This window comes from Cydia pomonella, chromosome 1, assembly GCF_033807575.1.
Source record: "Cydia pomonella isolate Wapato2018A chromosome 1, ilCydPomo1, whole genome shotgun sequence".
NCBI lineage: Eukaryota > Metazoa > Arthropoda > Insecta > Lepidoptera > Tortricidae > Cydia > Cydia pomonella.
In genome coordinates, this window is record NC_084703.1 from 2,054,887 (window position 1) to 2,079,687 (window position 24,801).

At 37.7% G+C, this 24,801-nt stretch overlaps 1 protein-coding gene across 1 annotated transcript in view; it reads right to left on the bottom strand.

Annotated features, from left to right (window-relative positions):
* LOC133515462 (plexin domain-containing protein 2) overlaps positions 1 to 19,935 on the bottom strand; it is an 85,754-nt gene extending 65,819 nt beyond the window's left edge. The window contains exon 1 of the mRNA XM_061848040.1: positions 19,716 to 19,935. Within this exon, the coding sequence (XP_061704024.1) occupies positions 19,716 to 19,800 (85 nt within the window). The 5' untranslated portion in view covers positions 19,801 to 19,935. The remainder of the gene's footprint in view (positions 1 to 19,715) is intronic.
* Positions 19,936 to 24,801: the final 4,866 nt, after the last annotated feature.

The window sequence follows — 24,801 nt, forward strand, 5'->3', positions numbered from 1 at the left end:
TGGTACCATTCGATTCGACTATATACATAAACGCAATATTTCAGGGTCAAAATGGCAATTTTCTTGATCTTCAATACATTTAGGACAGACTAATGTAATGTGAGTAATGTCACTTCACATTACAATATCATTTTGTTAGCGTTTCAATCGTCGAGTGCGAGCGTCAGACTTTGACTCTCATTTCTGACCTTTGTGTTGCTTAAATCCCATGAGTCCTATATAGACATTTGATCTTCAGGAAAACCAAGATCGATTGTCATTATTTACAAAAAAAAAACTGTCAAGTAGCAAATTAGGTTGACACATGGTTAATAGTACGAGTAACATAATCTGGTTACATTGAACAATTTTTTCAAATATATGCCCCAAATGTACTCATAAATATATGCAGCGTAGGATATTACTTGGGTGAATAAAATTCTTCTTGGTAAAGGTCTCGTGGGTCACTGTTCAAACCCTGGTTTACCTAGTTAACTATGGTATTTGAAATAACCTAATGTATAGTCGCGGACTTTAATTGCTGAACCATTTAGGGTTGACTTTACATTGGAGATGACTAGGCTTGGGACTTGGATGCTCGCCGTGGTTCTAGAGTCCACAGAGTCGCCATTATGTGATAATATTTTATTCGGAGTCAAAGTGTTAAAATAGTGGAAACTTTGGGAACTGTGTGTGGAATAGTGGAACTGATAGTGGAAAGAAAAGTGCTCAGGAAGATCCTGGGACCTGTCCGAAGTGACGACGGCTCCTGGAGGATCCGGAAAAATGCCGAGATCGAAGAGTTGGTGGCTGAGCCCAATATCATCGGCGTAACTAAATCCCACAGACTTCGCTGGCTCGGTCACCTACTCAGAATGGGGGTGGATCGCGTACTCAAGGAAGCGTACTTGAGGCGACCAACCGGCCGTCGACCGATCGGGCGCCCCAGGTACCGCTGGTGTGATGTCGTGGAGGCGGACCTGCGTCGGCTGAATGCCAATTCATGGCAGGAAACCGCGCTGGATCGGAACAGGTGGCGTTCTCTCGTTTCGGAGGCCAAGATTCTTTTTGGATCGCTGAGCCAAAGCAGTTAGTTAGTTAGTTAGTTTAAAGTGTTAAAATAAAATATTATTTAGATGTCATTCATGATTTATGCTGTTATTATGACGACAATTAATTTTATCATAAATCCATACTATTATACACAGTTCACAGCTGACTCCATATGCATTATATATGGTTTATTTAATTATGCATCTTCTTTGATACTTGTGTTGTATCAGACTACTGACATATATTTTATGAATAAAAAATAAAAAAAAACACTTGAGTAATAAATTTTTTAGTTGCAGTCATGATAACGTGTTTATTAAATAAATAAATATGGACATTAGGGCATTATTACACAAATTGACTAAGTCCCACGGTAAGCTCAATAAGGCTTACGTTGCGGGTATTTAGACAACTATATATATAATACATACATATTTATAAATACGAGTAAATACGTGTTTATTACTGATATAACAGCATATTTTATTTTTACACTTTGACTTCGAAAAAAATATCATAACACAATGGCGACTCCGTGGATTCTAGAACCACGGCATCCAAAAGTCCCAATCCTAGAGATGACATAGCTCATATACTAAAATTGACAGCCAAATTAGCTTGAACCAAATTGGTCAAGAACTTAAGCCCGTGACCGTACATTTTTATACCAGTTATAAACCCTTTCCATAATGGGTCATTTTAATATAACGTTATAACATTTCTTCAGGAGCGAACGCATCGTACAATGCTATCCAAGAGACGCCAGAAAGAAAAGCATAAAAAGCAGTGGCCAGCAGAAGACGCGCTGGAAAGACGACATAATAAAACTGGCAGGCAAAACATGGCAAAGAACAGCTAGAAACCGACACAAATGGCGTGATATGGAGGAGGCATTTGCCCAAAACTGGGCGTCCAAACGAACATTATTACTACGGACTGACATTATTACTTGTTTAACACCTTTTAGATTTATTTCGTTGTAAAATCATGTACATAAAGTACATGATTTTACAACGAAATAAATGAAATGAAATAAAACATAGCATGGATTCTTCTTCTTCCTCGCGTTGTCCCGGCATTTTGCCACGGCTCATGGGAGCCTGGGGTCCGCTTGACAACTAATCCCAAGATTTGGCGTAGGCACTAGTTTTTACGAAAGCGACTGCTATCTGACCTTCCAACCCAGAGGGTAAACTAGGCCTTGTTAGGATTAGTCCGGTTTCTTCACGATGTTTTCCTTCACCGAAAAGCGACTGGTAAATATCAAATGATATTTCGTACATAAGTTCCGAAAAACTCATTGGTACGAGCCGGGGTTTGAACCCGCGACCTCCGGATTACAAGTCGCACGCTCTTACCGCTAGGCCACCAGCGCTTTACATAGCATGGATTAACGAAACAAATACCTATTAAAAATAAAATGTCTATACTCGTAGATATAAATTAACGAAGGTAGAAACTGTAAAACGTTTGGAATACATTTCTTCAAACTATGCTACTATTATCGCCTCGTCGTAGCGTAAGGCCGTAACCGATAGCATGGGTTTCCCGGTATGTAGCGGACATGCTTAGTAGCGGCAAAATGTGTCACGATTAGCGCTGAATGGATTAAGGTGAGATGGGGTTAGAAAAACATAGTTTAATTTTCTTCAAACCACAATTTTTGTCTATCATTGGTTTTTGTTATACCCGTACTGAACATCCTATCCTGTTTATCAAAAAATTGTTAAAAATTCAAATGCTTTTATTTACCTAAATGTCGGGAGCGTTTCCTGTAAATACTTGTGATAAAAACGTGATAATTAAACTAAATATTATAATATTACTTAAAAAAATTAAATCCGAGTGTATCCTAAACCTATACTCTTTCGCTCATAAAAATTGGATAGGTATAGGTTAACTGGAAGAGATCCCTCTTAGGGATAAGTTCGCCTTTGTACTACACAATTATGTTCTGTCTCATGTAGTCACTATTTATTTTTCTCTTCGAATCGGGCCGTTGGTTAAGACTCGAGTCGAGTCCTTTGAGTCCTCTGCTTTGAAACTCGACTCAGTGTTTCATACTCGCATATTGAGTCTAAACTCGAGTACTTGTCAACTTGTTAGAGACTCGAGTCTGATACTCGAGTCCTTTTCAGAAAACTCAATGTTTTCAGGGTTCCGTAGCCAAATGGCAAAAAACGGAACCCTTATAGATTCGTCATGTCCGTCTGTCTGTCCGATTATGTCACAGCCACTTTTTTACGAAACTATAAGAGCTGTACTATTCAAACTTGGTAAGTAGATGTATTCTATGAACCGCATTAAGATTTTCACACAAAAATAGAAAAAAAAAACAATTAACTTTGGGGGTTCCCCATACTTAGAACTGAAACTCAAAATAGTACATTACGATACAAGTGCGAAAAATAGGAAATTCGAAACGAGTGGCGATAAATTAAACGTAATATGCTACTTCTCGCACTAGTGCTATAAAGTAGCCCCATATGTACTATAAAATATTTTTTCATCAAACCCATACGTGTGGGGTATCTATAGATAGGTCTTCAAAAATGATATTGAGGTTGCTAATATCATTTCTTTCTAAACTGAATAGTTTGCGCGAGAGACACTTATAAAGTGGTAAAATGTGTCCCCCTGTAACTTCTAAAATAGGAGAATGATAAACCTAAAAAAAATATATGATGTACATTACCTTGCGAACTTCCATCTAAAATTGGTTTGAACGAGATCTAGTAAGTTGTTTTTTTTTTATACGTCATAAATGGTACGGAACCCTTCATGGGCGAGTCCGATTCGCACTTGGCCGCTTTTTGTAATATTCGTGGAGTAGGCGCACAAATAATACAACGACACATAATGTCTTTAGTTTTATTTTGGTAAAACATGAAATTGTTGACGGAGTCTTTATTTACGGCTCGAGTCCTTTTAAGTTGCCTTTAAAAAGACTCAATAAAGTACTTGCCTCGGGACTTAAAAGACTCGGAAGTTTTTTAAGCGACGAGTCTCGCAAAAACGAGTCGCCTTCTTCAAATAGAGTATTACTGCAATATTCTGCCGCCAGAGTGCAGCTCTAGCACCTTTCATAAACCATAAAGTAACCTATACATACTGTGCCTTAAACTGTTTTTTGACAAGTTTTCACAGACAACTTTATTGAGTATATAATTACAGTGAGACATCTCATTCGGTACTCGTATGTTTCTTTTATCCTAATGAATGTTTTAATTATACGGAATTTTGACTCTTAGAGACTATACATCTCTAAGGATAATTTGATAAAAGTCATTTAGTTCTGACATTTAGAGATATTTATTTATTGACGACCGGTTTGGCCTAGTGGGTAGTGACCCTGCCTACGAAGCTGATGGTCCCGGGTTCAAATCCTGGTAAGGGCATTTATTCGTGTGATGAGCATGGATATTTGTTCCTGAGTCATGAGTGTTTTCTATGTATTTAAGTATGTATAAATATTTATATATTATATATATCGTTGTCTAAGTACCATCAACACAAGCCTTATTGAGCTTACTGTGGGACTTAGTCAAATTGTATAATAATGTCCTATAATATTTATTATTTATTTATTACACCTCTAAATAACTTTCGTTTTTTTTTGTATCTGTTTATATTATTATTATTATAGTAATTTTTTGTAATTGTATTTTATAATTGTTGATGTGCTTGTTTTTGCTTGTATGTATATTCCATGTTGACGTGTAAAGTGCCCTTGTGGCCTATTTGCTGAATAAACGTTGAAGTTGAAGAAGTTGAATAAAATATGACATTATGCATCAAGGCGATATGTTTACAAAGGGTCTACCGGAAAATCGAATCTTAGTTATCTGCCTCTTTTTCGCTCGAATACGCAAGTGATAGAGAGGTTAGATAACGAAATGTCGAATTATCTTGTTTCGCGGTAGACCCTCAGGATTGTGATGGATTGTGGTAGTGGCGCCCCCTACGCAGAGTTTTGCGTAATATTCCCTCTTCAGACTCAAAAGACTAATTCCTATCAACACTAGCGCTTCGCCATTCTCACAATCACAAAGAAAACCACTTAATAGAATACAATCGAACGGAAGATAATTACAAGTACAGGGTCCACTTTACATTGGAAATGTCATAGTGTGAGTATAGACAGCCAAATTAGCTTGACCCGCAGGTGGGTCAACAAATTACGCCCGTGGCTGTATGACGGGGATTATAAACGTACCTATTTACCTTGCGATGAGACGTTGAAAGCGAAAATAAGTCAGGAAAATCTAACAAAAAACATTTAAAGTTAAACATCTTTAATATACTTGGGTACGTCCCGAACGCCCATCTAAAAATAGTATAATTATGCATGGACACTCCGCAGCAATAAAAACAGGACACGTCGGTATGGAAATTGTATAGAAACTGACCGGTTTTCATGGTCCTCGAGTGTATAATGTCGCGAGTGTTAGGAATATTTTTAGGATATTTAATAAAAATTCTAAATGCCAGTTGAGGACAGGTCAGGTTGAGACCGGTTAGTATGAGGAAAATTAGACGATACAGGCTTAGATATCTTTCTCTATCACTCTAATTACGCGTCGATTTGAGTAAAAGAGAAAGATGCCCGTTATTTGCGAACTTCGGTGTTCGCGGTCTGCCCACAGACCATCACACACGATTATGTTATTATTACTATATGCATAAGGTTTAAAATCATGTGATAGTTTATGCGCACTTGTGACGTTTTGGGTATAAGTTGAAAATGTTGTTTTGCTAAGTGAGGGAACTCCAATACTTTAAATTGATTATTAAAAGATCGTAAGTCAAACGCGTCCTGAATTAAACTTTATGTTTATATATTTAAGGTAGCTTTTTATTAGTATGATTAATAAATGCATAGTTGGCATCATTTGATATAGAATGAAAGCAGATGAGTATGATGGGAATACCGATATTTGAGGACAAAAACAACTAGGGAAAGACTCCATCTTTTTGTAAATAAATATTTTGATTTGATGGGTTTAAGAGCCCGGTAACGATTTTAGAGCTAAAATGTAAAATGGATAGATTTAGTAGTTGAAATTGTACACCGTTTGTTACGTAATATCTAAATAACAAGTATTGGTTTCTATTAGCACGTCTTCTCATCTTGCCTTTTAATAATGAGCGTGCGTCCCCGGTAATATGTGACGAGAAGGGACAGTTTTTAAAAATTCATCAAAAAATTATGGTGGTAAATTATACAAAATGATGTATAAGGACAGTTTCAGCAGATGTTGTAGATTGTTTAAGTATCAAAATTACGTGGAAATGAAATCGATTTTCAGAGAAATTGTCACTTGTATTGAAGTAATTTTTGGAGAAAATTGATTTCGTCTAACTTTCATTTAAACTACTTCAAATTTATAATAACAAAAATGTAGTTAATTAAAGTTGAAGTACAGGATATGTGTAATACAAAACTACCATTTTTAGCAGTCCTAACTTTACGAAATTTACAAATAAGATCGACAAAATCAGCGCTTTACGCGCGTTTACCTTAACGTCCATCAGAAAAAATTACATTACTAATTAAGTGAGTCTGTTTTCAAAAAATTGATTTATTAAAATGAAAGATAACAAGACGTGCTAATAGAAACCAGTACTTGTTATTTCTAATACTTAGCAAAAGGTGTACAATTTCATCGACTAAATTTACAGTTTATACTTTATAAGTTTTTGCCAAAAACTTATAAATTATAAACTGAAAATAAATGTTACATGAGTACAAAAAAAAACTAACCAAGTCCTACAGTGGACAAGGTGGAAACCGACAAATGATACATTAGAAAATAATTGGAAAGTCGTAGCATGCAGTAATTTTTTGACATAATTTCTAATTAACCTACGAAGTATTAGAGTACATAATTTGACATTACTGGCAAGTGACGTCATTGACCAGTAATTCAGCCAAGTGCTGCAAAGGTACATGGAATTTATAGAAGGTATGAATTTAAAATATCACCATAATTACTTTCGTTCACTTATTAAATTCTTCGCGGATATGTAAAAAGTTTACATTAAACTGAGCATTATTTATTTATTTTCCTTATTGTGAATAACATTAATTCTTGGAATTACGTCACTTGATTATTGTTGAAAATGATGTTGCATATTAGGGATTCCCGCGAAAACATCTGGTCGCTTTGTCTCATTAGAGTGCAAAGTGCATCTCAGCTTGGCAACGTCAAAGTGTGTTATCGCCACTTCAAAAGTCAAGTCTTTTTTATACCACGACGGTGGCAAACAAGCATACGGCCCGCCTGATGGTGAGCAGTCACCGCAGCCTATGGACGCCTGCAACTCCAGAGGTGTTACATGCGCGTTGCATGTTTACAAGTTTCATAACGTTTCGACGTTCCTGCTAGTATTTAGAGACACCACACTACCGACTTTTGAGCGTCGGCGTCTGGTCAGCGTTGTATAAAATGGCGTCGCTGTGCAGCCCGCGCAACCAACACGCCAATCGTTAACGCTCCGTGGCGTAGCGTAGTCATCTCTCTCTATTTATTCATTTATTATGAGCCCATATTGTACCCACTGCTGGGCAAAGGCCTCCCTCTTCTTCTTCCACGAGTCCCTATCCTCGGAAGTCTCCCACCGGACTCTGTCAAAAGCGTCAAGTTCGTCCCGTCATCTCCGACGAGGTCTACCGTGACGCTTTGTAACCTGTGGGACCCAACAGGTGGCTGTTTTGGACCACAGGTCATCCTGCATACGGCAGACGTGCCCTGCCCAGTCCCATTTGAGCTTAGAAGCAGTTTCAGCTGCATTAGTTATTCCAGTTTTGGAGCGCAGTATTGTATTTTTAATGCGATCGGTAAACTTCTCGCTCAGAATACTACGCTCCATATTAGTACGATAGAGACAGTTGCGTTTCGTTCGCTTCTACTTCTTCCTCGCGTTGTTCCGGCATTTTGCCACTGCTGGAGGTCATACTGAGCAACTTATACAATGGGATAACCCCGAAAACGCGAAAAAAAATTACTCTCCCATACAAAATGTCAAGATCAGGCCAAAATGTATGAAACAGACATTTTCTTTCTCGTTTTCAGGGTTGGTCTCATAGTAAAAGTTGCTCAGTTCGACCTATATATTCACCCCTTAAATTATTGCAGGATTTGCAGGTGACTAATTAACCAACTTGTAGATATAGCTTGAGCCCCGGAGAAGGATGTAGGATAGTTTTTATCCCGGAAATCATCCCTTGAGGGCGAAAATGATCATACTTCCACCCCGAAAGTGTGATAATTGATGCATCGCCTAATTGATAGTGAAATGCATCAATAACTTAGGAACAAATATTTGTGAAGAACACACAAATAAATACCAGGTTCGAATCCGGGACCTTCAGCTTCGTAAGCAGGGTCACCGACTGAACTAGGAGGCTGTATCATTGTACTCCCCGAGCGGCTCCGCGCCGGGGACGCCGGTGCAGCTGCCGAGCGCGGTCGACGCACCTGTGCAAGAGACCGCTGAGTCAACCGCTCTCGCAGAGTCCTCATCAAGACGTCTGCTGCGTCCAAGAAAAGACATTAACTATAAAGTTTAGGAGTAGGAAAATAATATGCCTACTTATTATTATTAATATTAATTATTTGTTTGTTACTAGGTTTCAAGATTAGTGTGGGAGAAATGTAGTATATGCATGCAAACCGACGCGGGCGCGGTGTCGCTCCCCGCGCCCCCTTTTGTATCCACCAGTAATAAACGGACCGTCGACTGAACTGCTGTGTTTCCTTTACGCTCACATCTACCTCAATCATACAAACACCAAAGATAAAGTGACAGATCAAATTCCAAACTCCCAAGTTATTTTTAGCTTCAAAGTCCAGTGCCCCATATATGGGTCACGACGAACTATCTCTACAAGTCCGTGCCCCACATATGAGTCACTAAGATACGACACACGCACGATGTTGTCTAAGGGCATCATGCGGCGTGTTGCCTAAGGGCGTCCGCTATTACACTATTAATAGCTGGCGACATTCAAGCGTCGGTTGAGAAACTTTTTGCTGGACAACCTATTGGCCATTATATTGAATAAGTGAATATTTTGACCTAACTGTATAATTTATTTTTGTATATTTGACATTGTTTTTGTTTCTTATTGATTTTATTTTTATTCTAATTCTATTTTTGCTTTTGTAAAATTCTAACTTAACGATCCTTTTCAGTTGATATTCCCATTTTATAATGATTGAAATGAAGCTATCTGTGTATAATCATAAATTGACATTAATGTAATATGTAATGCAATCGTATGTTGTGTAATAAATAAATTTGAATCTGATTAACTACAATGGTCGATTCTAAGTGACCCATATGTGAAGCAGGGACTGAACACTTTCAGCGCCGTAGAACAAACGATTTTTTCACGGCGGGCCGCCGGCGACCCACACAGCTCCCTGATAAAGGTACTCAAAAATCAAAGTGGTCTGCTGTACTCGAGAACTTTTTGGCCGCCGGCGGCCCACGTGGCGCTGAATGTTACGTATTAAAACACACAATAGTACTGGGCACTGGCCTCCCAATGAAAGGAATCGAAACCATGGTTAATTGTTTAGTTTCCTGTACTAAACTTAATTGAGGTGTTTGACCCGTGACGTTTAACTGGGCCGGCTTGAACCAACCAGATATACTGGACCTAAAGAGGCCTGGAAGTTGTACGCATAGCGGGCGCAGTGTGTTTTGGTCCTTAGCTCGACTGTAGAAAGTGAAAACCGAGTTGACAATGAGTGAATTTGTCTCTTTTTTTGTTTGAATCACCGAAGGGCATAAGCATATAGGGCACATAATATGGGCGCAAATAGAACAGAACAAACGGCGCAAATATGCTGTCCTCGGTGAGGGCTATATATTTGCGCCGTTTGGCGTAGAAACTCTGGGACCGTGGGGGCCTAGCGCAAAAGTAATATTCAAGGAAATTTCCCAGCGCCTAACAGACACCTCAGGTGACCGGAGGGCTGGCAGCTATCTCGGCCAGAGGATAAGCCTGGCCATCCAAAAAGGTAACGCTGCCAGTCTTCTGGGTACCATAATACATGAAGGTGACCTGGGGAGCATTTTTTATTTATAAGTTCATTTTAAGTTCTATTATATTTTACTTTTAATATCTTAGTATATAATTTATTATTATTATGTTTTTTTTAAAGTTGTACCTATGATATAATATGCCAAATATGGAAATGAATCACTACACCTTACAATATTATTGTTTGTAAGGGAAGAGCGGTATCAAAGAGGCAGTTAAAGAAGAGCGTTATTTCGTTTATTCCTGTATCACCAATAAATAAATAAATATTATAGGACATTATTATACAAATTGACTAAGTCCCACAGTAAGCTCAATAAGGCTTGTATTGAGGACTTAGACAACGATATATATAATATATAAATATTTATAAATACTTAAATTCATAGAAAATACCCATGACTCAGGAACAAATATCCATGCTCATCACACGAATGCCCTAACCAGGATTTGAACCCGGGACCATCAGCTTCGTAGGCAGGGTCACTACCCACTAGGCCAAACCGGTCGTCAATAATCTATACTTTTAGAGGTTAAAGAAGAGAAGAGAGGTTAGAGGTTTAGGAGGGAGAGGGGTGTTAGGATCGGCAAGGCGCATGTAACTCTGGAGTTGCAGGCGTACATAGGCTACGGAGACTGCTTACCACCAGGCGGGCCGTATGCGTGTTTGCCACCGACGTAGTATAAAAAAAAGGTTTTCATGCAAATTTTCAACATTCTAAATATTTTTTTTTTGAAAAGTGAATATTAAATTTAGTTTTTTTATTATTATTACAAACAGTAGTAGGAATAAGGATAATGTGAGTTTTCACAATGTCCAAGTAAAGTCCTGAATAAGCTACTTGCCACTTATCTGACGAATAAAGTCATCGTTGGCGTTTCACAATCTTCAAATAAGCTTAACTGGTAGATAAAGTGCTAAGTTTTACAGGAAGTATTATCTGGCAGTTTATTTATTTGTTAATTACCTATCCTACTTGGACAATGTGAAACAGGCCCTTGGGAGGCCTACAGGTGGCTGTGCAAAAAACCGCAATGCTTAATATTAAATCGAGGAATGTAGGTTTTTATATATTTTACAGTACATTTGGTGCTACTTTATCGCACTAGTGCGAAAATTAGCATATTACGTTACTATGTCGAACATTTAAAGGGTCATATGTACTGTAAAACGTTGTACGATACATGTGCGAATAGGTAAAATTCGCAACTCGTGTCGATTTAAAACACTCCCTTCGGTCGTGTTTTAATTTATCGCCACTCGTTTCGAATTTCCTGTTTTTCGCACTTGTATCGTTTAAAATTTCTAAATTCCAAATTCAAAAATTTATTCTGCAAGTAGGGCTCAAGGGCTCTTTTACAAGTCAATACAACATTTATAGTAACATCATATAGTGACATGAAAAATACATAACAACATTTATAAATACAACAGCCAATACCTGGGTATACATTACATTATAATAATCTTAAAATAAATAATTACTACAATACAATAGAGATGTATAGTCTCTATGGTTAAAAACAGATTAAATCTTGAGATGTAAAAGGTCCCCAATGTCAGAGTACTAATACTAATAAAATTTGGAGGTGTAGTCTCTCCAAGTGTCAAAATAAAATTAATACTAAATAAATAAACCCTTTGGACCCGGGTATGTCCTTAAACTACGTCCAAAAGAGAGGTATGGGCAATGTGAATGTCATCTCGCCTTGTGTGGTAGGGCACAGCACAGCGGATATCATTCCAGATCTAGAGCAGAGCCCAACTGGGGAAGTACCTCCACCTTACAGAAAACCGCAGCCAAATAACACTTGACCCTACTCATAGTGTTGTGTTCCTGCCGGTGAGTAAGGTTGCCAGAGCTCAACGAGGGGGGGTGGGGATAGGGTCGGCAACGCGCATGTAACTCCTCTGGAGTTGCAGTTGTACATAGGCTACGGAGACTGCTTAACATCAGGCAGGCCGTATGCTTGTTTGCCACCAACGTAGTATAAAAAAAAATAAAAAAATAAACCGCGTCATAAACTAATGCTCGTAATGTACTATTGTGTGTTTTTAAGGTATCCATAAGTCCATAACATAGCAGTTTAATTTTAGTATAAAATAGCTAGTGAGATAGCCGAGGGATGTGACGAGCGAAATTTTAAACAGAAATATGTGAACGCGGCCGGCAAAACGTCCCACTGTCGCCGTAAGGGCGACAGGTTATTCGTGTAAAGATACAAGCAAATCTCGTCCTTGTGGCAAGCGACAAAGTGGGACGTTTTGCCGGCCGCGGTCACATACACCGTGTTTTTTTTTGATTTGCGTTAATTTCGAGGGTGCATTCCTGAGCTTAAATTAAGTAACTTTCTCAAAGATACCGATATTCTAACTAACTCCATTTCGGAGATAATCAATCATAAATTTTTATATTATAAGGCCCTTACGAGCGTGTACACTTGCTTTAGGACCTGTTTACTTATTAGTTAGTGTTTAGTGCGAGTTCATACATTTGCTACTAAACGTACGTACTATCTCGGACGATCGATGTTAGAAATGACATTGATATGTCACAGTTTTCAATTGTTTGGTTGAGTTAAATGTAATGCCCGTGTTACAACAACGCTATATGCAACATTTAGTTACTTTTTATAAAAAAAAAAATAGTAAAAAAAAAACAAAAAAAATTTTTTTTTTTTTAAATTAACTATGCCATTTAGTTTCCTTAAACGTACTTACCGAAACCCCGGAGTTAACGCAATTCAATAAAAACACGGTGTATATTTCCAGAGTAATTAAGATAATAAGTTTTTGGCAAAATTCGATTTTTGGTACAGTCTGCGTCAAATACTTCGTAGCAGTCAAAGTGGCCAAATAGTTCGTACACCATACTAAATATATGGTGTACCGAACTATTTGGCTACTTTGACTGCTACGAAGTATTTGACGCTGACTGTACAAGCTTTTATCGCTGACTGTACTTTTCTTTCCGCAGACAACTATCACTCATCGAGCCAATTCTAAAACCCCAAACACAATTAGGTTGCGTTGTTTTATCACAGAGTTCCTATGGCCACTATCTGTCTCCATCATCAGCTCGATGGTTCCATAATATTGCATTGTCACCCGACTTATACACCGTGGGCCAATTAAACCCGACAGATTTCAAAGGTGTATTCTAGACCGCATTTAGAGACTAAAATGTCATACAATGTTTTCTGAAATCGGTCTTGTTTTAGAGATAATGAACATTTCTGTGAAAATTTGTTTCTTTTATAACTTAGTCAAAACCGCCTTTTTAGCTGTGACCCTGCCACTATGTGACTTGGTTTAGACATACCTACTGACAGATATTAAAGTTTTAAAGTAAACTCGCAATTTTCGTCTGTAAATAAATGAAAAACTTTACTTATTCGTTGTAATGATTTTTTTTACCAAGGTGTAAAAATAAATAACGTGTCGTGTGCAGAAAACGCAAATAGAATTTTTTTTTTCGGCAAAAAAAAAATTTTTTTGACTAATTTGGCCAAAACTCATAACATTTTTTGCTCGTTATGACCTCAGGAATGCGTGGTGTAAATCTGTCAGGTTTAATTGGCCCACGGTGTATATGTATGCAAATTTTCAGCTTCATCGGAAACCGGGAAGTGGGTCAAATTTAACTTGTAAGATTTGACCCGTACCCCTAGTGTAACTTTGATCGACATCATAACGTGACGAACGCGTTTGCGTTAAGTCTCATTTTGTATAGGATTTTGAGGTTCCAAAACGTCCCGCTTGGCGCGCTCTTCCTAAATCCAATACAAAATGAGACTAAACGCAAACGCGTACGTCAAGTTTCAAAATCGAATTTAGTTACACTAGGGGTACTGTACATACATACGTACATTGCAAGTTAATAAAAAGCTTGTAATATGGTAAAAACCGGACAAGCGCGAGTCGGACTCGCCCACCGAGGGTTCCGTACTTTTTAGTATTTGTTATAGCGGCAACAGAAATACATCTATGAAAATTTCAACTGTCCCGAAACCGTGATAGCTACACGGTTCATGATATACAGCCTGGTGACCGGACAGACAGATAGACGGACGGACAGCGGAGTCTTAGTAATAGGGTGCAGTTTTAACCTTCGGGTACGGAATCTGGCCATATCCTCCGTCACAAATTTGGCGCGGTGTGCCATGTCTTTTGTTTCTTTCTAATTTCCTGGCTTTACGCCTTTTTAATTGACAATTAGTGAACCTTGGTGGTCAAGAGCGTTGCTGTTAGTATAGATACGATCAAATACACAAACATCTTTACAAGCCAAAATCAAAGTAAATACTTACCCCCTTATTCATAAACGTCTACTAAAGTTGATAAGCTGCTAATAATCGTTTGTCCCTTTCCGACGTATTGGTATGATGGAAAGGGACAAATGATTATTAGCGGCAACTTTAGCAGACGTTTATGAATAAGGGGGCTATACAATGGTAAATCAATTTGGTTTGAATATATTTGCCCTCGTTTTTCCGAACTTATGTACGTAATATCATTTGATATTTACCAGTCGCTTTTCGGTGAAAGAAAACATCGTGAGGAAACCGGACTAAACCCAGCCAGGCCTAGTTTACCCTCTGGGTTGGAAGGTCAGATGGCAGGGGCTTTCGTAAAAACTGGTGCCTGCGCCATTATTTGCCAAGCGGAACCCAGGCTCCCATGAACCGTGGCAAAACGCCGGGACAACGCGAGGAAGACACATATTTGCCCTAGAGGTTAACATCAAAAAAAAAAAACACAAATATTCATAATAACACTGCTATTATGATATTATAGACACGCGCCGGCTCGCCACCGCGCTTATAATGAAGTTGATTTATATATCACTGGCAGTCATTTAATTGACAAAAAGAAGTGGTGGAGTAGGATAATACACGGTGTAACACGAGCAACCTGAAAGATTTTAAGCACGCACATTCTTGATGCCAAAAGAAGGAAAAAATAAGTTATTGGCAAAAATTTCATTTTTGGTACAAGCTTTTATCGCTGACTGTACTTTTCTTTCCACGCTACTAATACTCATCGAGCCAATTCTAAAAACCCCAAACACAATTAGGTTGCGTTGTTTTATCACAGAGTTCCTATGTCCACCTCTTGTCTCCATCATCAGATCAGCTCGATGGTACCATAATATTGCATTGTCATCCGACTTACATATGTATGCAAATTTTCAGCTTCATCGGAAACCGGGAAGTGGGTCAAATTAAACTTGCAAGATTTGATTACAAACAGACAACGGTCAGGTGAAAGTAAATAAAAGCTTGTAAATGACATATGACTTTGAGTAAATTTCGCCAAAAAAATGTTTGTTTTTTTTTTCCAATTTTTGAATGTATTTGTACATAAAAAAATAATGTTAAGGTAAAATCGGCACTGGAAATGAATTTTTATAATTTTTTTTGTGTAAAACCTAGTTTTTGCAGAGGTTACTTGTTATTTTTTGACATCTATCAATAAGGATATTTAGACTACGCCCCATAATGGCATCATCGCGATCACAAAGGCGTTTCCCACTAAGTTACAATATAAAAAAAAATGGTATTAACTCTGAAAAGTTTATAAAACATTTTAGTATCTAAATGTGATCAGGAATACACTACAAGTCTTTCGGTTTCCTCATGTTACACCGTGTATATATATATATATTTACACGCCTGACAACAAGTTCGTGTACATATACAGTGTGTCCCTAGCCATAGGACAAAGCCGAAATGTACATATGCATTAGGGTATTTAGAACCAGTGTACAAAGTATCATAACAGCCGGTGTAGCGGTTTCGAAGAAATTAACAAATTACCAATTTTTACTTTGGAGCAGCCTGTATGTGTTAGTAGCTCCTAAGGTAATATCCTCAAAGAATAGTATGGAACCTTCTTCAACCTTTTTGATTATGTTTTTGATTTATGACACTAATAAGCTTCTGACTTTTGAAAAATGTCATGTAATATTTCGAACAAATTGTCAAAAATACTGCCAAAGATTAACACAGTGTGTTTCTTTTTGTTGTCGATTATTGCAAATAACTTTAGTTCGAAAAAAATATTTTTTTATACCACGTCGGTGGCAAACATACGGCCCGCCTGATGGTAAGCAGGCACCGTAGCCTATGGACGCCTGCAACTCCAGAGGTGTTACATTGTTCTAATTAAAAACATATTAACGTCAGAGCATTCCTGAGAAGTAACCCTACGTGGGATTTCAGGGTTTGTCCAATGGCTAATGTCACCCTGTATATATTTACACGCCTGACAATTTCTTGTACATATATATTTGGAATGTTGGGTTGTAAAGATGTTTGTGATCTCGACCGTACATTTCTCCGCTCATTCTCAGAGTCAAATTACAACAGTAGATGGTTATGTGAGTACATTATCGCAGTAACTTGATAGTACAGACAGTTACATAAGTATCAAATTATATTGTCAACTCACTTTAAGAAGGTACTGGTTTTTAAGATGATTACGGTGCCCGTGAGCATTGCGAGACATTTTAACTAAGCATTCCTGGTAATATTTAGAAACTAAAATGTCACATAAAATTTTCTGGATTAGGCCTAGTTCCAGAGATATCAAGATTCAAAATCATTCTTTCGCCATAAGTCGGTATAAAACACATTTTTGACTGCAGTATTGCCACTTTGAGATCTAGTCTGGACATATCTATTGATTGACATGGAAATTTTTTAAAAATGTATTTGTGAGGCTACCCCCAAATAAAAAAACTTTTTAGTTAATTTTAGTTTATGTGTTTCCGGGAACCGGGAAGTGGATCAAATTAAACTTGCAAGATTTGATTACAAACAGACAATGGTCAGGTGAAAGTAAATAAAAGCTTGTAAAAAACAAGTGCGTGTCGGACTCGCCCACCGAGGGTAGCGTACTTTTTCGTATTTGTTGTTATAGCGGCAAGAGAAATACATCTGTGAAAATTTCAACTGTCTATCACGGTTCATGAGATACAGCCTGGTGCCAGACGGACTGACAAAGAGACAACGGAGTCTTAATAATAGGGTCCCGTTTTACCCTTTGGGTACGGAACCCTAAAAAACTTCTTCTTAATAGTCCGGCAAGCAGGTTTTGTAAGTAACAGTACAAAAATACAATAAACAGGTACAAGTCGGGAAGAAGTTGATAACTCGTGATATAAAATTTTAGGAAATTTGAATTTAAAATAGATCTACATAAGGTTCAGATTTCTTCAATTATTTCTCTCGATTTTATCAAGTTCTTCCCGCCTTGTACGATTTTTTTATGGATTAGGGAAAATGAACAGCACATATAATTCTTATAGCTGCGGCCAAAGGCAACTTGTACAATTTTGACGACCGATTTGGCCTAGTGGGTAGTGACCCTGCCTACGAAGCTGATGGTCCCGGGTTCAAATCCTGGTAAGGGCATTTATTCGTGTGATGAGCATGGATATTTGTTCCTGATTCATTGGTGTTTTCTATGTATTTAAGTATTTCTAAATATTTATATATTATATATATATCATTGTCTAAGTACCCTCAACACAAGCCTTATTGAGCTTACTGTGGGACTTGTCAATTTGTGTAATAATGTCCTATAATATTTATTTATTTGTCACAAGTTAAACGCTTGCACAAATGACAATGCCAGGAGAGCCCATAATGAATATAAACAGAGCCAGTTGGTGAGGTACTTGCACTACTTTATTTATTTATTTATTATTTTTATTTAAACTTTATTGCACAGTAAATATAAATAAATATTATAGGACATTATTACACAAATTGACTAAGTCCCACAGTAAGCTCAATAAGGCTTGTATTGAGGGTACTTAGACAACGATTTAAATAATATATAAATACTTAAACACATAGAGAACACCCATGACTCAGGACCAAATATCCATGCTCATCACACTAATAAATGCCCTTACCAGGATTTGAACCCGGGACCATCAGCTTCGTAGGCAGGGTCACTACCCACTAGGCCCGACAGGTTGTCATAATGAATGACCCACTAATGGTCTTAAAGTTAAGCAGTAGACCTAACAACTAACCCCCTTATTAATTTCATAAACGTGTACTAAAGTTACGATACTGCTGATAATCATTTGTCCCTTTCCGACGTATTGGTCTGATGGACCTTTAGTACATGTTTATAAGGGGGTTAGTGATTTCACTATCTCGACATAATCAGACCTAGTAGTCCTAGGAAGGCATTCCACAAAGATTTATTTTGTCAGGTACATGATGTGTAAGGCAGCTACTTTAATAACAAGGCATTGGAGTTTTTATTGCATGGTAAGACTAATAACAAGCTATGGAGTTGACATTCAAGTTATATTAATACTCATACTCATTAAATTAGTGATTTTCATTTTATAATCAAAGACAAGAATGTTGACGAGTTTGTAATTTGTTGTTTAAAATTTGTAAAATAAATAAAAATAAAATAATGAAAAATTTAATAAATTTGTATAAATCTGATATTCACTCCTAATTTTTAGAATAATTAAAACATTGAATAAGGTCAAACATAGGGGTACAGCTATGGTTAATATACATGAACATATGTAAAAATATTTTCCATTATGTTAATATCACCACCACCACGACCAGTTTTCGACGACAAGTTTGGCCTAGTGGGTAGTGACCCCGCCTACGAAGCCGATGGTCCTAGGTTCAAATCCTGGTAAGGGCATTTATTCGTGTGATGAGCATGGATATTTGTTCCTGGGTCATGGGTGTTTTCTATGTATTTAAGTATTTATAAATATTTATATATTATATATATCGTTGTCTAAGTACCCTCAACACAAGCCTTATTGAGCTTACTGTGGGACTTAGTCAATTTGTGTAATAATGTCCTATAATAGTTATTTATTTATTTATATTTATTTAATATCCAGGGAGGAAAATGTGGACTACATTAGTATGGAAAAACAGCTGTCCCTTTTCCTCTTACATTTTTTTTCGTCTACCCACATATTTATATTAGAAATGTTGCTTTTGAAACTATTGGTGTTGAGTTTAATTAAAAGCATACAAGAAACACAATTTTTTGTTTCTTAGCCAAATATTGGTCACTTAATAGCCGAAGTACCAGCTTATCATTGATTTGTGAGACAATCTCCAAATATATGCTAAGCAGGTAATAATCTTAAAAGTATTTAACAGCATTTGTTTTTAAATAATTTGTATCTTATCAAAGGTTTCTTTACAATGTGTATTCGAGAAAATAAAAACACTACTTGTTTACATTGCATATAGATTAGATAAAAAGCAACCTATAGCAAGCTAGCTTAGCAATATGTTATCGCAGCAGTGATTTCATCAAAGCATCTTGTATGCATCCAAGTGTCCTCTAATAATGACTCACTAAGACGCAGTTAAAAAAAGTTATTAACCATAGAAAAGTCTAGACTTTTTTAAAACTATATCGTAACGCACAGGAATCATCATAATGCCTAATAAACACAATTCGCTCGCCCGCGTAAGCCCAAACGAAACTATGTTGTTGGCAAATTAACAATTAGCATCGAATAGATTTGAGTCACGACATACGCGAACAAGGCCTCAACTGTTCGAAAATACACAGTTTTTTCTTTGTTTACTTTAGTTACACTGTATTACTTACCTTTTACTGGGCTTGAGAGGTGCAAACATAGCAGAACAGCAGCGGCAAGCTTCAGAACACACACTTTTTTGTTGAAAAAGTCCATTTTAGCGTATGGGTGTGCTATTTACGTTTAAAATATAAGACCGTCTTGGCATTGACGTTTACCACGCTGGCGGTGCGAACGATGAAACCGAATCAACGGTGAACAAGTTCGTGAGGTCGGATGGACAGTGTTGCCAGTAGTAGAGTTAAAAACGCTTACAATTTGATGAAGATTTACTATCCTCCGTTTTTAAACCAAATAAATACACGTATCGATATGCTAGGGAGGTTTTAATAATAGTAATAGAGTTAGATCAAGCTAAGTTGGCCGCGATTTTAATAGCGCAGCCTGTGCAATTGTTAAATAAACGTCATAATTTAAAATTTCATTCGTGTTTGACGTTTAAAATAACACTTGCACTTTGTTTCTTGATACACAACTATACATCGGACTACTTGAGTGATTGATTCACTGGTGTCATATTGAAGACTGGCAGTAAAGCTTCCATCGCTCTAGACTCTACAGCAGACATCTGGAATCCTACCTCGAAAATCGAAATTCACAAATTGTGGAGATCTTTCTCTTTTACTCTCCCCAAGACGTAATTAGAGTGAAAGAGAAAAATGGCTGAAATTGTCGAACTTCGATTTTTGTGGTTATAGGCCTGCTTTGACCGTCTCTATTTGTTGACTCCCGCAATGTTAGCCAGTCGTAGAATCGCGTTTAACTTTTTTATTCACTTACAATTATTGGATGCTATTTGGTTAACGTAAGTACAAACTTATCGCCGCTTAATAAACCAATTCAATATAGTACATTTATGTATTACAAAACTGTTAGAATAATTATTATAAAAAATACAATGAACACCCGCGCAGCAAGAACATATTGGTACGACCGTCAATTAATGTTTACAATTGATTGTTTAATAAATTTTCCGAAATTTCGAGATGTCCCGGGAATTTGATCACCAGTTCCGATACTGGGTGGAATGGAAGTGCACTTGTCCTAGTCATAACGAAGTTTCCAAGTTTAATTTCTTTACTTTTAGGATATTTTATTATGCTGGTAACATATTTTATTGCAAACGTTACATGTTCTTTAAAGAACATTAAATTTTAGATAATAAATATTTAAAATTGCAGCGAATATGTTTTTACATTTACTTAAAAAATATCATTATTTATCTAGTTGTTATTTTTACAGGTGGTTTTGTTTTTTTCAATGATGATGTTTATTATCTGTGCTAACTATTCTGGTTGGTTTCATTTATAATTACTAGATGGCGTGAAAGAACAACTTTCATCAGTTAACTTGAGAAAATTATACCTTTGAGAAAAACCCAATAGATGGTGTTAAGGGTTATATCTCCAGTTTTGAAAAATATTTTATCCTTTTTTCTTACTCGTTTGACGAAGCAGAAAAGTAATGGATCTTGTTTGTAATTATTAGTTAGTTACTTACATATAAATATAAAGGTAGCAGTTACCAAAGACCATTAATAACTTGTATGACACTTGGTTCTGTCAGCGAAGCGACTGACATGTCTCTGATTCTGTCAGATATTTTGTGCTATGGTGTATATCAGAATCATCAACACCTTGATGGAGCCATAACACGAAAAATTGATTGATTGTATATGTATACATATACATACGTAATTAGATTTTTTTTGGATGTGTGAAACGTGTTCAATAGTTTATTTTATTATTATTATTGTGAATGAGTCCATCACCCGTTTTACTTTGTTGTTTTTCTTCTCTCTAAGTAAATCGGTTGGAACGCGTGGTTTAGGTATGAATTCTTCCTCGCGTAGATAGAATAGCAATATTTTTTTCGTAAGCAAGGACAAACACATAAGAGAAATTTATATGAAACAGAAAAACATATTAGGAAGGAGATTACAAAATGCCACGAAATGGCCATCACTCCTGATGCAGGCAACTTCCAGCGCTGAGGGCCTAAAGCGAACACCAGAGTTCGCAAATTGCGGGCATCTTTCTCTTTTACTCTAATTAAGGCGTAATTCGAGTGACAGAGAAAGATGCCCGCAATTTGCGAAATTAGAGGATGTCAGCCAAGCATCTCTTACCTACTGACTTATATTGGCTGACAGAACAGTGGGCCTACCGCGAACCACGTCCGACGTGTTGCCACCCTGTCAAACTTATGTACACAAGGCGTAAATCGAGTGACAGAAAGATGCCCGCAATTTGCGAAATTAGAGGATGTCAGCCAAGCATCTCTTACCTACTGACTTATATTGGCTGACAGAACAGTGGGCCTACCGCGAACCACGTCCGACGTGTTGCCACCCTGTCAAACTTGCGAATGCAACTTATTATTATATAAAAAACAATGCAGTAACAAGTGCGACAGAGAGGCAACACGTCGAACGTGGTTCGCGGTAGGCCCTCAGGATAGAATTATTATCGGAACTTTGTGCCTATAATTTTCAGAATAAAGAGTGATTATGGTTATGTATGCGACAAAACAAAGCACATACAACACTGCCGGAATTCTTCGTCATAAATAGTCTTTTTACCTACTGTTGTTTGTGTCGCCGGACGATAATGGCCTGTCAGTTATTCGAGATTGTCAGTTTATGCGAATTGTCATCAGCCCCGGAATATCCCTGCCGCTTCTTTCCGTCATCGTTCTATACGACAACATTTCCATCTCCACCACTTAGATGGTTAGCAGTCCTGGCCGCGTATTAGCCAACGTTACAATCTCTATCATCTCTCTCTATCACTCTTAGATATTAGTGCGACTGTGACAGTTGCGTTTCGATCGCCACGGACCGTGAAAGATAGTCACGTTAGCTACGCGGGCTGATGTTCTTCTCTACAGGTCGCAAATCTTCACCGATTCTCGTGAAATTTTCTGAGCTGGTTCAGAAGTTAAATATATTTTTTCGTTTAATCGGGAAATATTCAAAATGATGGAAATTGACTAAGAGGCCCACATATTACCAGTTCGCAGGACGATATCGGCCTATCAGTTATTCGCGATTGTCAGCTTTTGCGAATAACTGACACTTGACAGGCCATCATCGTCCGGCGAACTTGTAATAATTGACACTTGACAGGCCGTTATCGTCCGGCGAACTGTTAATAACTGACACTTGACAGGCCGTTATCGTCCGGCGAACTGGTACTTAATAACTGACACTTGACTTGACAGGCCGTTATCGTCCGGCGAACTGGTACTTAATAACTGACACTTGACAGGCCGTCATCGTCCGGCGAACTGGTAATAACTGAAACTTGAGAGGCCGTTATCGTCCGACGAACTCGTAATAACTGACACTTAACAGGCCGTTATCGTTCGGCGAACTGGTAATAATAATGAGCCCTTAAGGCTCAGTCTCACCAATCACACTTAACAGACTGATCAATATCACTCAACAAAGTATTATGAAAATTCCCATACAATAAAATTTGGGGATCGATTGGAACGGTGACAGATGGTTTGATTAATGCCGGATTTAGAGGTCTGGAGGCCTCGGGCAATAAAGGAGTGGAGGCCCCCTGGCCCCAAATTATTTTCCAGAATAAAATGGTAAGTTTTCCGATGTCTCTATTGCGGGGGCCCCTCTTTTGTGGAGGCCCCGGGGCTGTAGCCGGTGCAACCGAACCTAATAGCTACGTATAATGTCATAGATCGTGTCATTCACGAAGACGCTTGCCTTGACTTGTATTGTCACGTCCTTAACTCATTAGTTTTCGCTGTCAACCTTCTTAAGGGATGATTTTGTGGATAAAAACTATCCTATGTCATTCCCCGGGACTCAAACTATCTCTAAACCAAATTTCAACTAAATCGCTTCAGCAGTTTAAGCGTGAAGAGGTAACAGATAGACAGACAGATACTCTTTCGTATTTATAATATTAATATGGATATTAGATTGGACTCGGGTCCAAAAGAGAGGTATGGGCATTGTGAATGCCATCTCGCTTAGTGTGGTAGGGCACAGCACAGCGGATGTCATTCCAGATCTAGAGCAGAGCCTAACTGGGGAAGTATCCACCTTACAGAAAACCGCAGCCAAATATCACTAGACCCTATTCATAGTGTTGTGTTTCTGCCGATGAGTAAGGTTGCCAGAGCTCAATGAGGGTGCTGAGTGTAGGGTCGGCATAGTGCATGTAACTTTGGAGTTGCAGGCGTACATAGGTTACGGAGACTGCTTACCATCAGGCGGGCCGTATGCTTGTTTGCCCCCGACGTAGTATAATAGTACATTACGATACAAGTGCGAAAAATAGGAAATTCGAAACGAGTGGCGATAATTTAAAACACGACCGAAGGGAGTGTTTTTAATCGACACGAGTTGCGAAATACCTATTCGCACATGTATTGTACAACGTTTTACAGTACATATGGCCCTTTAAATATTCGACACAGTAACGTAATATGCTAATTTTCGCACTAGTGCATTAAAGTAGCACCATATGTACTGTAAAAAAAATTTAGAGCAATCTGGGATATAAAACTGAGTCTATAAGGTTCTCGTTGCTCTCTAAATAGTACTCAGTTACTGGGTCTAGCTCTTAGTGTACTATTGTCGGTAATAAACGTAGAAATAGGCAACGGTACGGTGCAGTAAGTAGTCGATTCATTCCGCCCGCGCGGGAAATCAGCGCCGCCCGTGCGTGTGTAGGGTGACCAGCCAGTTTAGAAGAATATTTAGAAGAAGAATATATTTATTTCAAGAATTTGGCAGTACGAGAGCAGCAGTACAGTCAGCTGTAAAGTATGTATCGAGAGAATCGTCTAAATATGGTACTACGCTCTGGTTACAGTGGAATAAGATGTTAAGGACCATATTTTTGAGTTAGAAGTGTACATCCATATTTTTACACTTGACTGTACATTGATCCCAACACTAGCCTCAGCCTGTAACGTGGGAATCTCAGAGAAATATGGAAAAGGTGCGGTTTTTATTTTAACAGAATATATTATTGCTAAAGCTAAATTATATATAAGATTATTTATTATATACTCATCAAACTAAGTACAAAGACAGTTAAAAAGGTCTCAGTAAGTTGTATGTAA